Here is an 11,453-nt window from a genome sequence, read left to right on the forward strand (position 1 = left end):
CTTTTGTGAAGCAATACATCTGTTTTTTTTTGTTTTTAAGTACACCAATTCGTCGATATTTGTACAAAAAGTTGAAATGAAATTCAAGCGGACCCAATACAGCAATATATATTTTTTTATTTCTTTCACCAATATGGTATATTTTGTGCCTCCAATTCTATGTATCATTGTAAAAATCTATATATATATCTATGACATAATCAAACATTTAAAATATAACATGGTTTATGGCCATTCAAGTACATTCCAGTTGATTGAGAATCACTGATTTAAACATTTCACACGCTGTAACATGAAGTGGACAATAATTACTGGAAACTTTCAGTATTCAACTAAAAGAATACATTGACTATAAACACATCAGAGCATGAGTATAGAAGGAATGGAAAAGTGTTACGTGAACACTAATTAGCTCAGCAAACGATCTATGGTGCACATTCAAAATCAGCCACAACTTCAAAAAAGAAAAGCACAACATCCTTTTTCCTACATTAATGCCGCAGTCAGCGGAAAAGTCAACGGAAATCAGTATTGTTCCCTTAGTTGGTATTGGCCTTTAAAAACACATTGACTAAACTGATAACTGGTCAATTTGTACATCTTAAAATGCTTGCGTCTGCATTTGTATGTATCTAGTAAAATGTCAGTTCCTTCTTCTATGTCCGTTCTCTTCAGACCCATGAAATATCTACAGAATGAGAAAACAGTGAAAATGTGACCCAATGTAGTGAGTTTGGTTGCACTCATGTAATATGTCCCATATATCCCTTAAGGAACTTAACGCATGTTAGCATGTTACCTATCAATAAGGTCCGAATCAATTAGTTCTGTATCGATTACTTCTACGTCAACAACCTCCCTGTTCAGCAGCAAAACTTGGTCCTGCAACGTATGTCCAAAAACCCAGATCAATTTGTGAAAGCATCGCGCTAAATGCTAATACCTTTAGCCTTTAGGTAAAGGCTAATGCTAATGCTAAGGGCTAAAGGCTAAAGCCTTTAGCGCCCCCCGACATGGGATACGGTTTGGATGCAGCGTGTCAAAGTGAACATCAGAATCAGGAGCATTCTTTCTCTAGTGTTGCGGGCGACCCTCAGGTCACACTGTTGAGCTCCCGGGCCCGGTTCCTCAGGTGCCTCTTCCTCATGCGGATCATCCAAGAGACGCTCAGCTTGGCAAAGTTAGCCGCCTTGAACAGCGCCATGAACACGCCGCACAAGATGGCCACCGAGTTCCACGGGTTGGCCGTCACGATCTGGGAGGAAGGGACGACACATGCAAGGGTTTCAGAAACATGTTGTGGGTTTACATGAAGTATCATAACACTAACATAACACCGTCACGATCTTGGAGGAAGTGATGGCACGCAAGGTCTTCAGAACATGTTGCGGGTTAACACATGACCCATCTTGTAACGCAACATAACACCGTCACGATTCTCGGAGGAACTGATGGTATCAGAAACATGTTGTAGGTTAATATGATGCATAATAACACTAACATAACACCATCATAATCTGGGAGGAAGTGATAGTATCAGAAACATGTTGTGGGTTAACATGTCGTATCGTATCATAGCATAACACATCACAATTCTGGGAGGAAGTGATGTCACACAAGGGTTTCAGAAACATGTTGTGGGTTAACTTGACGTATCATAACACTGAGTATTCTCTGCGAACCGACTCGGATCTCGGATCTGACGCCACGCCCACACTTCAAGCATTTTATTATTTAGCTCGGTCGTTGGAGGAAAACATGGACGCCACCCGGAAAGCTGTTGTCGCGGTAGCATTGGCAGAGTACCAGGCGCTCCAAAATAGGTAGGCTATAGGCCAAAGGCAGAGATACGGACGCAGTAAGGTATTGCAGTAATACGAGTGACTGAAATTGCCATTTAACCCACCAAAGCGGCCCAAGCACAATGAAAACAGGTCATACTTCAAGTCACAATGGACACAGCCATCTTGAATTCTGTCTCGGAATTTTGCTCGGTCACCACTGAGTTCAACCGAGATGGCGAGTTCGCCGTCCGAGGAAAATGGGCGTGTTCGTGCGTGTCGCTAGGCAACGTCCTCGGACCTCCGAGACGGATGGATAATAAAACGCAGCATAACGCAGCATAACAATGTCACTATCTGGGAGGAATTTATGTCACGTGAGGGTTCCAGAAACATGTTGTGGGTGAACATGACTCGTCATATCATCCTAAAATTTTTAAATCACATCAAATATGCCCTTTACAAACTTTTCTCATTGATAAATAACACAAAAAATGAATGGCAGGGTGAACAAATGCAGGGGGAACTTGGAAGATGGAAGAACCTCACCAGTTTGATCTCCTGAATGAAGGGGTCCCGCCACTCGAACACCACGAAGAAGAGCTCGTCGGTGATGTTGGTGCGCCGGTCGTTGTACTTTACCACCCCCGACTGGACAGGAGGAAGAACAGCACCGCCTTGTTATTAAAGCGGCCATGAACACACGCTGGGCTAGTCTGTTTCCAGGATGATGACCTGCTTAACCAAGTTCACCAAACAATTACATTCTATTGTTAATAAAATAAAGTTAAAAAAACATTATAATTAATGTGATTATTATTACCGTCACTTTTATTGGTACTACTTTAATTTATTTGTTAATATATTAATTTTTTTGCATCATCATTGTTACTAATTAATACGTTAAATTGGGTTAAAGATTTATAGACATTTTCCCTCTTTTTAAATTAAATGTAAAAAGTTCTAATGGCCTGTGAATAGGAAAGGCAATTCTAGAGAGCATGCAACTAGCCTTTAGCTCCCTGCTCTCTAGAATCGGCTCTTCCTGTCCCCAGGCCATTAGAACGCCAATGGCCTGTGGACGGGAAGAGCCGGTTCTTGAGAGCAGGGAGCTGAGGGCTAAAGGGAGGAGGCTACCTCCTGGCGGAACTCCACCGCGTCGTCCTTCTTCCCCGAGGTCATCACCAGAGACATCTTCACCCAGGTGCGGAACCCCCCCGAGAAGGTCCACATAGAGTAGTTCTTCTCACAGTCCATCATGAAGGCCGGCTTATCCGGGCTGGGGAACACGCGCGCGAGCACACAACATGCACGTTTGCACACACACACACACACACACACACACACGAGCTCAACATGCATTTTCACACACGCACACGCCCACACACAGACACACACAAACCTTTTTTTAAACATTCATTCTATCCAACATTATCACAGACTTATCAAATCTCTACCAAAGTGTTTTATTTCTGTTATTAAACACAATCGGGAACCCTTTGAGGCTCCTCTTTTTGATTAAAGAGAGTAAAAAACGATGAACCACCCCAGAGTAGAGATAGTGGATCGAGGCCGGGGGTCAGAGAGCCCCCGACGGCGGTGGTGGGGGGGGGGGGAGCCTGTCTCTCACCTCAGAGCCAGGTCCCCGAACTTGGCGAACAGCATGTAGGTGATGGCGCTGAAGTCCTCCTCGGCGTCCGTCAGGCTGAACTGCATGAAGATCACCTCTTTGTTTCGAACGTCCGACGGCCCCTGCACCACCAGCGCTTGCTTCTGCCGCAGGTCAAAGGTCACGCATCAGCATGCTTTCGTACTCAGAATGTGTGGCCAAAAATCATACGCTTGTTAGTGGGACTTAAATGAAGAGCAGCAGGAGAAAAACGCTTGGTTTGAAATGTTGGCACGGATTTCACGTCTTTGATTGTTTTCCAATGTATCTAGGAAGTAGATAAGCTCATCAAACAACGAACAAAGAGTACAAACAAAACAACAAAATAAAGGTCCTCTTTGTCTTCATCGTTTTTATGACACTATGTGGGCAAATAGAACTGCCAAACCCCATTTTCATTTACACAGAGTCGTTCAGCAGACAAATTATCCTTTCTTCATAGCCACACCCTGTGACGCTTGTGAATGTAGCTCAGGTGTTGTTGTAGCTGCTCGCTGTTAACTTAGTCTCAACGGTTGAGGAGAGAATGGTTAGATTGCCATTGTTTAACACGTTGTTGTTGTGGTGGTGATGGGAAGTACCGCTAGCTGGTAGCTAGCCACAATCAACATCAATATTGCAGCCACTGCAAAAAAATGTCCAAGTTCAGCACGAAGGAGTGTAGAGAAGCGATAAGCATCAGAACATTCAGTGAATTTAATATAGCATCAAACACAGTGTGTATCCAGCCAGTAGGAGTCAAACACAGTGTGTGTCCACTCAGTAAGATTCAAACATAGCGCATCAATACAGCAGAAGTCCACCAGCTACAGAACAGCTTCTCCAGGCCTCACCTGGGTTTGATTGGTGAAGGGGCCCACGTAGGACACCTGCTCCATGGTGCAGTCCCCCACCTCCGGGGTTCCTGGAGCCACTAGCGGGGGGATGTAGTTGTGGTTGTAGTGTTTGCAGCTCAGCAGCTGGGCTTTACCCGGGTACAGAGCGATGCCTGCATGACGACACACAACATAGTGTTAGCTTAGCTGTGCATGTGTTTTGAGTGGGTGACGTGTGTACGTGTGTGTCTGTGTGTGTGTCTGTGTGATAATAGCGTGTATGTGTACAGACCAGGGGGGGGAAAGAAGTCCACCTCCTTGTAGATGACGGACATGACGGGGTGGTTGAGCTTCTCCAGGAAGTCGGTGATGGTCTGGTAGGCCAGGAACACGGCCACCGTGGTCAGCAGCAGGTAGACGAAGATCAGGAACACCGTGAACACGCTCTTCAGGCACGCCTTGCTGAACCGCAGGGACGGGCCACTCTCCGGGAGGTCCTCGTCTGGGAGGAGGAGGAGGAGGAGGAGGAGGGGGGAGCAGGAGGAAGAGGAGATGAGAGGGGGGTGAGGATTGAGGAGGAGGAGGAGGAGGAGATGAAGGAAGGAGGAGGAGAAAATGATAGGAAGAAAGAGAGGAGAGGAGGAGGAGGAGCAGGAGGAGACGAGAGGGGGAGGAGGAGGAGGAGGTGGAGATGAAAGGAGGAGGAGATTAGGTGGAGATGAGAGGAAGAGGAGAAGGAGATGAGATGAAGAGGAGATGAGAGGAGGAAGAGGAGGAGATAGGAATAGGTGGAGATGAGAGGAGAAGAAGGAGGAGCAGAAGGAATAGGGGTAGATGGAGGAGATTAGATGAGGAGGAGGTGGAGATGACAGGGGGTGAGGATTGAGGAGGAGGAAGAGGAGGGGAGCAGAAGGAAGAGGAGGAGGAGGAGGTTTGCTTAACTCACTTGAATCCTGACTAACAGTTTTCTGTGCTTCAAAAAACTAAGCAAGGTTTCGGAGATCAGAACATAAAACACTAAAGGAGATATTATTTTAAACAAAGAGGAAAACAATAGATTATCTTATATAACAACAGAATGCAACCCAAGTTTGGATACAGGCTGAAAAGTGAATTAAAAAGGAGGATGAACTTCTTATTTTCCAGAAGATTTAACTTTAATTTGGATGAAAAAAACATTTGGTGGTGGTTTTAATAGCTCTATGGCGTCAGTCTGTACCCGGTGCCACGCTTCTGCCATTGGGTTCCTCGACGTCAGGGTCATCAAAGATGCTTTGGTGGAAATCGGGATGCTTGTCCGATCCATCACCGTTGAGCTGCGAAAGTAAAACCAAAGTGAAACCAAAAAACGTAGAGGTCAAACGTACCACAACAAGGACTGATCATCAGCGATGACTACAGTAGGGATTCATTAATAATCAGCATGTTAGTTGCTGCGTTATAAGCAGACAGGAAAAAAAAAAAAAAAAAATTAAAATTAAAAAAAAAAGTAAAATAATTTAAATAAAACGAAATAATGGAAATTAACAAAATACAAAACAATACACAAAATGAAAAAGTAAAATAAAATACAAGACACAACACAAGTAAGTGAAATAATAGTGTAATGGAGTACAGGTGCAAGAGTGGGTCAGTCAAAAGGCATCTGCTAACAGTTTGGTTTTTAATCTGGATTTATAAATGGAGATGGTGGGAAAAGTCTTGATATCTAGGGGTAGGCGGTACGGACCGCATAGCAACTGAAAGCTTCCTCCCAATGCTTTGTGCGGGCACTTGGTTGTACCAGTTGGTATTTTTCTACCGATCAAAGTGATCTGGAGTGACTGTACATTTTAAACATGTCTGTGTCAGTAACCTTGCAGCTGCATTTTGAATCATTTGGGGAGGTTTGATTGCTTTTTGGGGGAGACCAGTAAAAATACCATTAGTCCACCCTGCTGGTGATGAATGCATGAATAAGCTTTTCTTGGTCTCTTGGTGATATGATTTTTTTTTACCTTGCGATATTTTTTTAAATGATAAAAAGCAGGTTTTGTTATTACCTTCATGTGGCTACTGAAACTTAGGTCACTGTCAATAATTACTCCAAGATTTTTCACGGTGTCGGCTAAGATAAAACCGTTCGTTCCCAGTAGAGTGGCAGTCTTAAATCTATGCTCCTTTTTTCCCAAAAATATGACTTCAGTCTTGTCAGTGTTCAGATTAAGAAGGTTCTGTGACAGCTGGGACAACCCTGAGGGACTCCGCAGGTTAAGGACGTAGGTGTTGAATAAGTCCAATAGACACATAACAACTTCTATGCTCTAAATAGGACCTAGCCAGCTGATGACAATGCCATGAAGTCCCATACAGTGCTCAAGGCTATGCAGTAATATGATGTGGTCAACAGAGTCGAAAGCTGCACTGAGACCCAACAGCATTAGAACAGTGGTTTTGCCACTGTTCAATGACTGAGTCATTGTTTGGCCGAATATCATTTGCTACTTTTACGCATAAGGGCTGTTTCAGTGCTATGATAAAAACCTGACAGGAAGAGATAAAAGCAGCAAGTCCAGACCAGGCTAAACGACACAGTAAAAAGCGTCCAGTCAGCTTTCCCACTGAAACCCACCCGTCGATATCAGTCACATGATACGCGCTCAAACATATAGACGACGCTGCTATTTTTTCATCCGTCAGCGTGGAGCTATGAAACTATGTGAAGTGTATCACATCAGAGTCGACTTCGGCAGAAACTTTCCGTGTTACCTGAGCCCTATTGTCAACAACAACAACCACCACCACCATGAAGCAGCTCTAGTCACTCACCTCCTCGTATGATTGGGAATCATCGCTTCTGATCATGCCGAAGCCCAGCCTCGGGTAGGCCCCCTGGTCAGGAGATTAAGTAAAAATCACAAAGCCACACATTTTAATTGCGCATACATGTTGAACTTGACAGGAGATCTCCCGGCGGTCCCAGATCGGTTAGCGTCTGTTAAACAAGCCCTTCCCCTAAAAGCCGGAGCTCTGCGTAAATCTGAAGCCAGGGTTGCCAGATTGGGCGGGAAATTTGGCCCAATCTGGCAACACTGTATCTGGACTCTCTGCGTCCCGCTCCCTCTGATCCCTGCTCTTCCCTGTTTGATTTGGGGGGGGGGGCTTTCTCTTTTTTTTTTCTTAATACATTATGACATTATTTGTATCAGCCAAGTCCACATTATTGCAAGCCGCGCGACACGGGTATAACTAGATATTGAGAATTATTATAATTCTTTAGATATTTCTCCGCGCAAAAGCTGCCTATGTTGTATTTGTTTATAAAGGTGTCCCGATAGTTCCGCACCATTCCCGGGATCTAATACCCTTCAGTCGGTAATGAGTCCCGGCCATAACCCGCCCCAGCCTGCTGTCTGAAGACGCGTAGAGCGACTGGGGGCGCACGTCCCGGGACGGTGGGTATATATTCCCACAACCTGGGACAGTTTAGGGCGATGTGTGTATGGATGAACCAAATATACGGGTTCTAATCCGGGTTCTCTAGACCTGTCTTGTCATCGAAACACGGCAAGGCGGAAGTGCTCCTGCTGGCTGGACTGGACTACTCACACAACCACACCATGGCAACTGCAACGACGCGACTTTGCGCTTTTTTAATGGTGCTTTATATGTGTTTTGCGGACGACATCAACCTGATTCACAAACCAGACTCGGCGCCAGTCAGGTTGTTCACAGAAGAAGAGCTGAAGAGATATGACGGCACGAAGGTGAGAGTGTCTGTTTGTTTGTTTGTTTGTTTGTTTGTTTGTTTGTGTGTGTGTGTGTGTGTGTGTGTGTGTGTGTGTGTGTGTGTGTGTGTGTGTGTGTGTGTGTGTGTGTGTGTGTGTGTGTGTGTGTGTGTGTGTGTGTGTGTGTGTGTGTGTGTGTGTGTGTGTGTGTGTGTGTGTGTGTGTTTATGCAACTCGATGTACTAAGGATAAAGTTATATTTGGTGCTCCCCTGTCATCATGTGAACAACGTAGGACGGACAGCCCATCTACATGGCCATCAAGGGAGTTGTGTTTGACGTGACCAAAGGAAAAGGTACAATGAAACGCCACAACAGCCACTTGCACGTCAAAGTGAAACCAAATCTGGTTCCATTATATTACCTGTTATCTCTGATTGGCCATGATATATGCTTTTATAACATATATTACTTTCCGTATAACACAGGTATAGCTACAGGTCAAATACAGAAAAACAACAAAAACTTTGTTGCTTTGTGCTAAAAGACTTGGGAAGAACGAGCATTTTTCTTCCGTTGTTTTTGTTGTAGTTATTGAAAGACTCCTAGTTCCGTCGCTGAGGGAATTAGGAACTAGGAGCCTTCCTCTTCTGTTGTTTTGATCTATTTCTGTCTGTCTATATGTAATGTTTTATTGCCACCTGACGTCATTGCGTGACAATGTGTGTAAGGTGTATTGCTGGGTAAGGTCCTCTTTGCGATGTACAGTTTGGTGGAGAACCCTTTCCCCACCGGAGACGGTAAAATCTAACCGGACCCTGTTGGTGTGACCTCCAGGGTTCTACGGTAAAGGGGCCGCTTACAACGCCCTGGTGGGCCGAGACTCGACGCGGGCCGTGGCCAAGATGTCCCTGGACCCGGCGGACTTGATCCCCGATACGGTGGGTCTTTGTGTGGGGGGGGGGGGGGGGGGGGGGCTCTCGAGCAGGGGGGGGAGGCTGGAACTCTCTGCAGGGAACCGGGTCGGTTCCGTCAAAGAGCAGGAGACATAACATTTCGGGCGTTTAGCAGATGCTTAAATCCCAAGCGACTTGTACTAAGTAAATTAGTCAGAAGAAAGAGACACAATATATCGCCGTCTGTACAGTTAAGATGTTCATAGAACCAAGCGCCAACCACTAACATTCTCTAGGTTAACCCATTCCCCGTATACAACAATGATAGCTAGCATAAGATGCTAAACAAAGCTAGGTACTATTTTTTTAAGTGCAAGGTGTCATTTTGTTCTACACTTAGGAGCAGTGAACCTGCGGCCATAGGGCAGACGATGTCAGTGGCTCCAACACTAACCCCCGTACCGTCCGGGCAAGACATAGCTTTTAAAGGTCCCATGACATGCCACCAGGTGTGGGTTGATTAGCCGTTACAAGCCGTTTTGGAAATCTGTCCCTTATGACATCACAGGTGGGCGTGTCCACCTAGATGTGTGACGGATAGATGAGCAACGTTTGCTACAGTCCACTGGGTAGGCTGGTAGACTGATCTATCCAGCGTACATCTAGGTGGACACGCCCACCTGTGATGTCATAAGGGACAGATTTCCAAAACGGCTTTTAACGCTCAATGTAAAAGGTTGACTCTCCTCGTGACCGTGAATGTTTGCATACAGCGCGAAGGCTTTATGCGCGCAGGCTTGATTCGCTCCACTTTTTTCTGTGGAGAACCAGCGCCTTGAATATTTACTACAGCGTTTCTACAGCTCGATGCGGTTTCGCAATGACTCTGTCTTTACGGAGATATTCCTGAACCTCATAAAACGAAACTGGATCGTTTTCGCCCGTTTCGGCTCCGTGTGGACGGGTTCTAAACAACCCCCTAACCACGCCCTCTCCTTCTCTGCCTTCTCCCTTCCGTATGTTTCTCCACCATTGAGCAGTGTTGCATTTCACACATCTGTGATTGACAAGGCAAGATGGATTCCCAGAACCAATCACAGAAGAGATGCCGTGATTGGTCAGAATGAGCCGGGATCGGTCTCAAATCGTTATTGGCTCATAGAGATGCAGGCGAAGTCGAGGGGAAACTGATATTCTCACATCACATCCACCCACTAAGAGCTGTTGGCATTTCTCACAAATTATACCCAAATAAAATATCTTAAATCCTCACTACTGCACCTTTTAAGCTGGATCATTGTCGCACCTTGTATCGACTGGGACTGGTTTTGGAGCCATGTGGATACAAAGAGTTTAGGTCACGGAGGTTATGTTCGCTCACTGGTTGGCCTTCTCCTTCCCCCTTCAGGAGGGTCTCACCGCGGACCAGCTGAACTCCCTGGAGAAGGTCTTCGAGGGCACCTACAAGACCAAGTACCCCATCGCGGGGTACACCGCCGCCCGCATACTCAACCCCGACGGCAGCCCCAACAAACACTTCCAACCGGAGCCCCAGCCCGAGCTCAGAACCAAAGACGAGTTCTGAGGGGGTTCTGATCAACCCCACAGGCCCCGCCTCCCTCTCTGACGTCAGAGAGGGAGGCGGGGCCTGTGGGAGTGGCGGCTATCTCATTCAGCCGAATAAACGGATGACGAAGATGACGACATAAGAGGCATAAGAGACAGAAAGCCTTTTTAATTTTTTTTATTTACCTTGCCAGCGGATTTCCTCAGAAACTGAACGGGACTATGTGTGACGGGTTTTTATTGGGGGGGGCCAGCCGGGGAGTGCCCTGTTTTTTTATTGGGGGTGCCTCCCTGTGACTGGGCCTGTGTGTACCACACCAAACGATCAATGATAGTGAAAATGAGGATAGTGATGATAGTGATACAGAGATGTACTTTGTACTCTCCAGCTGTAGAGCATCCGTAAGCCCCCTCCCTACTGTACTCAATAGTGGCTTGTATCTAAAAAAATACTCATAAACTATAAGTGGCATCGGAGAATAGTGTGTGATCAAATGACTTAACAGTGAGCTGTAATAGTGACAGTGCAATAGCACAGTATAAAGCACTTTTCCCTGAAACTGGCTTAAGATATAAAGTACTAGGAGGTAAAGTTATTAAGTCTTTACAACTACGTGGTACGTGCTGTACAGGAAGTCAATGCTGACCACACGTTGGACATTTGGTCCACAATTCGACTCCTACCTGCAGGCTTGTTTCGTTTAGTAGTTCCCCTCTCAGTCTAGTAATGTTTCACTTCCTGACAGAAGCTGATATTGAACACCAGAAAACACTAACCACAGCTATCGTTTATCACAGCAAATTCAATCTTTCAAATAAACAATCAAATCATCAGATCAAGAAATTGTCTGCATTTATATTCCATCTGTACTGTTTAATATAAAACAATTGAGGAAAAAAATCAAAAAGGACTTTATTTGCTATTTGACTGTGTTTTTCTGAATAAAGTGCCTTAATCCTCAACCTCTCAAATACATGGTATTAATGATGTCAACTAGAGTGTGCTACACCTTGCTGAAG

The 11,453-nt window shown here is 45.4% G+C and overlaps 2 protein-coding genes across 4 annotated transcripts; one reads left to right on the forward strand and one right to left on the reverse strand.

Moving 5' to 3' along the window:
* Positions 1 to 68: 68 nt before the first annotated feature.
* Positions 69 to 7,276, reverse strand: pacc1 (proton activated chloride channel 1). 3 transcript variants are annotated; one of them, XM_056590862.1, is made up of 8 exons: positions 7,074 to 7,276; positions 5,485 to 5,581; positions 4,558 to 4,767; positions 4,284 to 4,438; positions 3,412 to 3,554; positions 2,919 to 3,060; positions 2,331 to 2,432; positions 69 to 1,255 (listed from the first exon to the last, which is right to left on the reverse strand). In XM_056590862.1, exons 1-8 carry the CDS (start codon positions 7,107 to 7,109, stop codon positions 1,094 to 1,096), a joined length of 1,047 nt encoding a protein of 348 aa, XP_056446837.1. In that variant the 5' UTR covers positions 7,110 to 7,276; the 3' UTR covers positions 69 to 1,093. The 3 variants fall into 3 exon arrangements, with proteins under 3 accessions (XP_056446837.1, XP_056446836.1, XP_056446835.1); XM_056590861.1 differs by lacking the exon at positions 7,074 to 7,276 and adding an exon at positions 6,308 to 7,016 and having other exon boundaries at positions 3,412 to 3,551; XM_056590860.1 differs by lacking the exon at positions 7,074 to 7,276 and adding an exon at positions 6,308 to 7,013.
* A 146-nt stretch (positions 7,277 to 7,422) lies between these two features.
* Positions 7,423 to 11,413, forward strand: nenf (neudesin neurotrophic factor). The gene is made up of 4 exons (XM_056590919.1): positions 7,423 to 8,011; positions 8,267 to 8,327; positions 8,809 to 8,912; positions 10,276 to 11,413. Exons 1-4 carry the CDS (start codon positions 7,865 to 7,867, stop codon positions 10,450 to 10,452), a joined length of 489 nt encoding a protein of 162 aa, XP_056446894.1. The 5' UTR covers positions 7,423 to 7,864; the 3' UTR covers positions 10,453 to 11,413.
* The last annotated feature ends 40 nt before the right edge of the window (positions 11,414 to 11,453 follow it).

This window comes from Gadus chalcogrammus, chromosome 5 (genome assembly GCF_026213295.1).
Source record: "Gadus chalcogrammus isolate NIFS_2021 chromosome 5, NIFS_Gcha_1.0, whole genome shotgun sequence".
NCBI lineage: Eukaryota > Metazoa > Chordata > Actinopteri > Gadiformes > Gadidae > Gadus > Gadus chalcogrammus.

Bases quoted from the DNA above. Each gene is read 5' to 3' on its own strand.
- nenf (XM_056590919.1), top strand. From the start codon at position 7,865: ATGGCAACTGCAACGACGCGACTTTGCGCTTTTTTAATGGTGCTTTAT. The intron at 8,328-8,808 runs GTACAATGAAAC...TGTGACCTCCAG, and splicing joins TGACGTGACCAAAGGAAAAG to GGTTCTACGGTAAAGGGGCC. The intron at 8,913-10,275 runs GTGGGTCTTTGT...TTCCCCCTTCAG, and splicing joins CGGACTTGATCCCCGATACG to GAGGGTCTCACCGCGGACCA.
- pacc1 (XM_056590860.1), bottom strand. From the start codon at position 6,553: ATGTGTCTATTGGACTTATTCAACACCTACGTCCTTAACCTGCGGAGT. The intron at 4,439-4,557 runs GTCTGTACACAT...GTCGTCATGCAG, and splicing joins GGACTTCTTTCCCCCCCCTG to GCATCGCTCTGTACCCGGGT. The intron at 3,061-3,411 runs GTGAGAGACAGG...CGTGTTCCCCAG, and splicing joins TTCGGGGACCTGGCTCTGAG to CCCGGATAAGCCGGCCTTCA.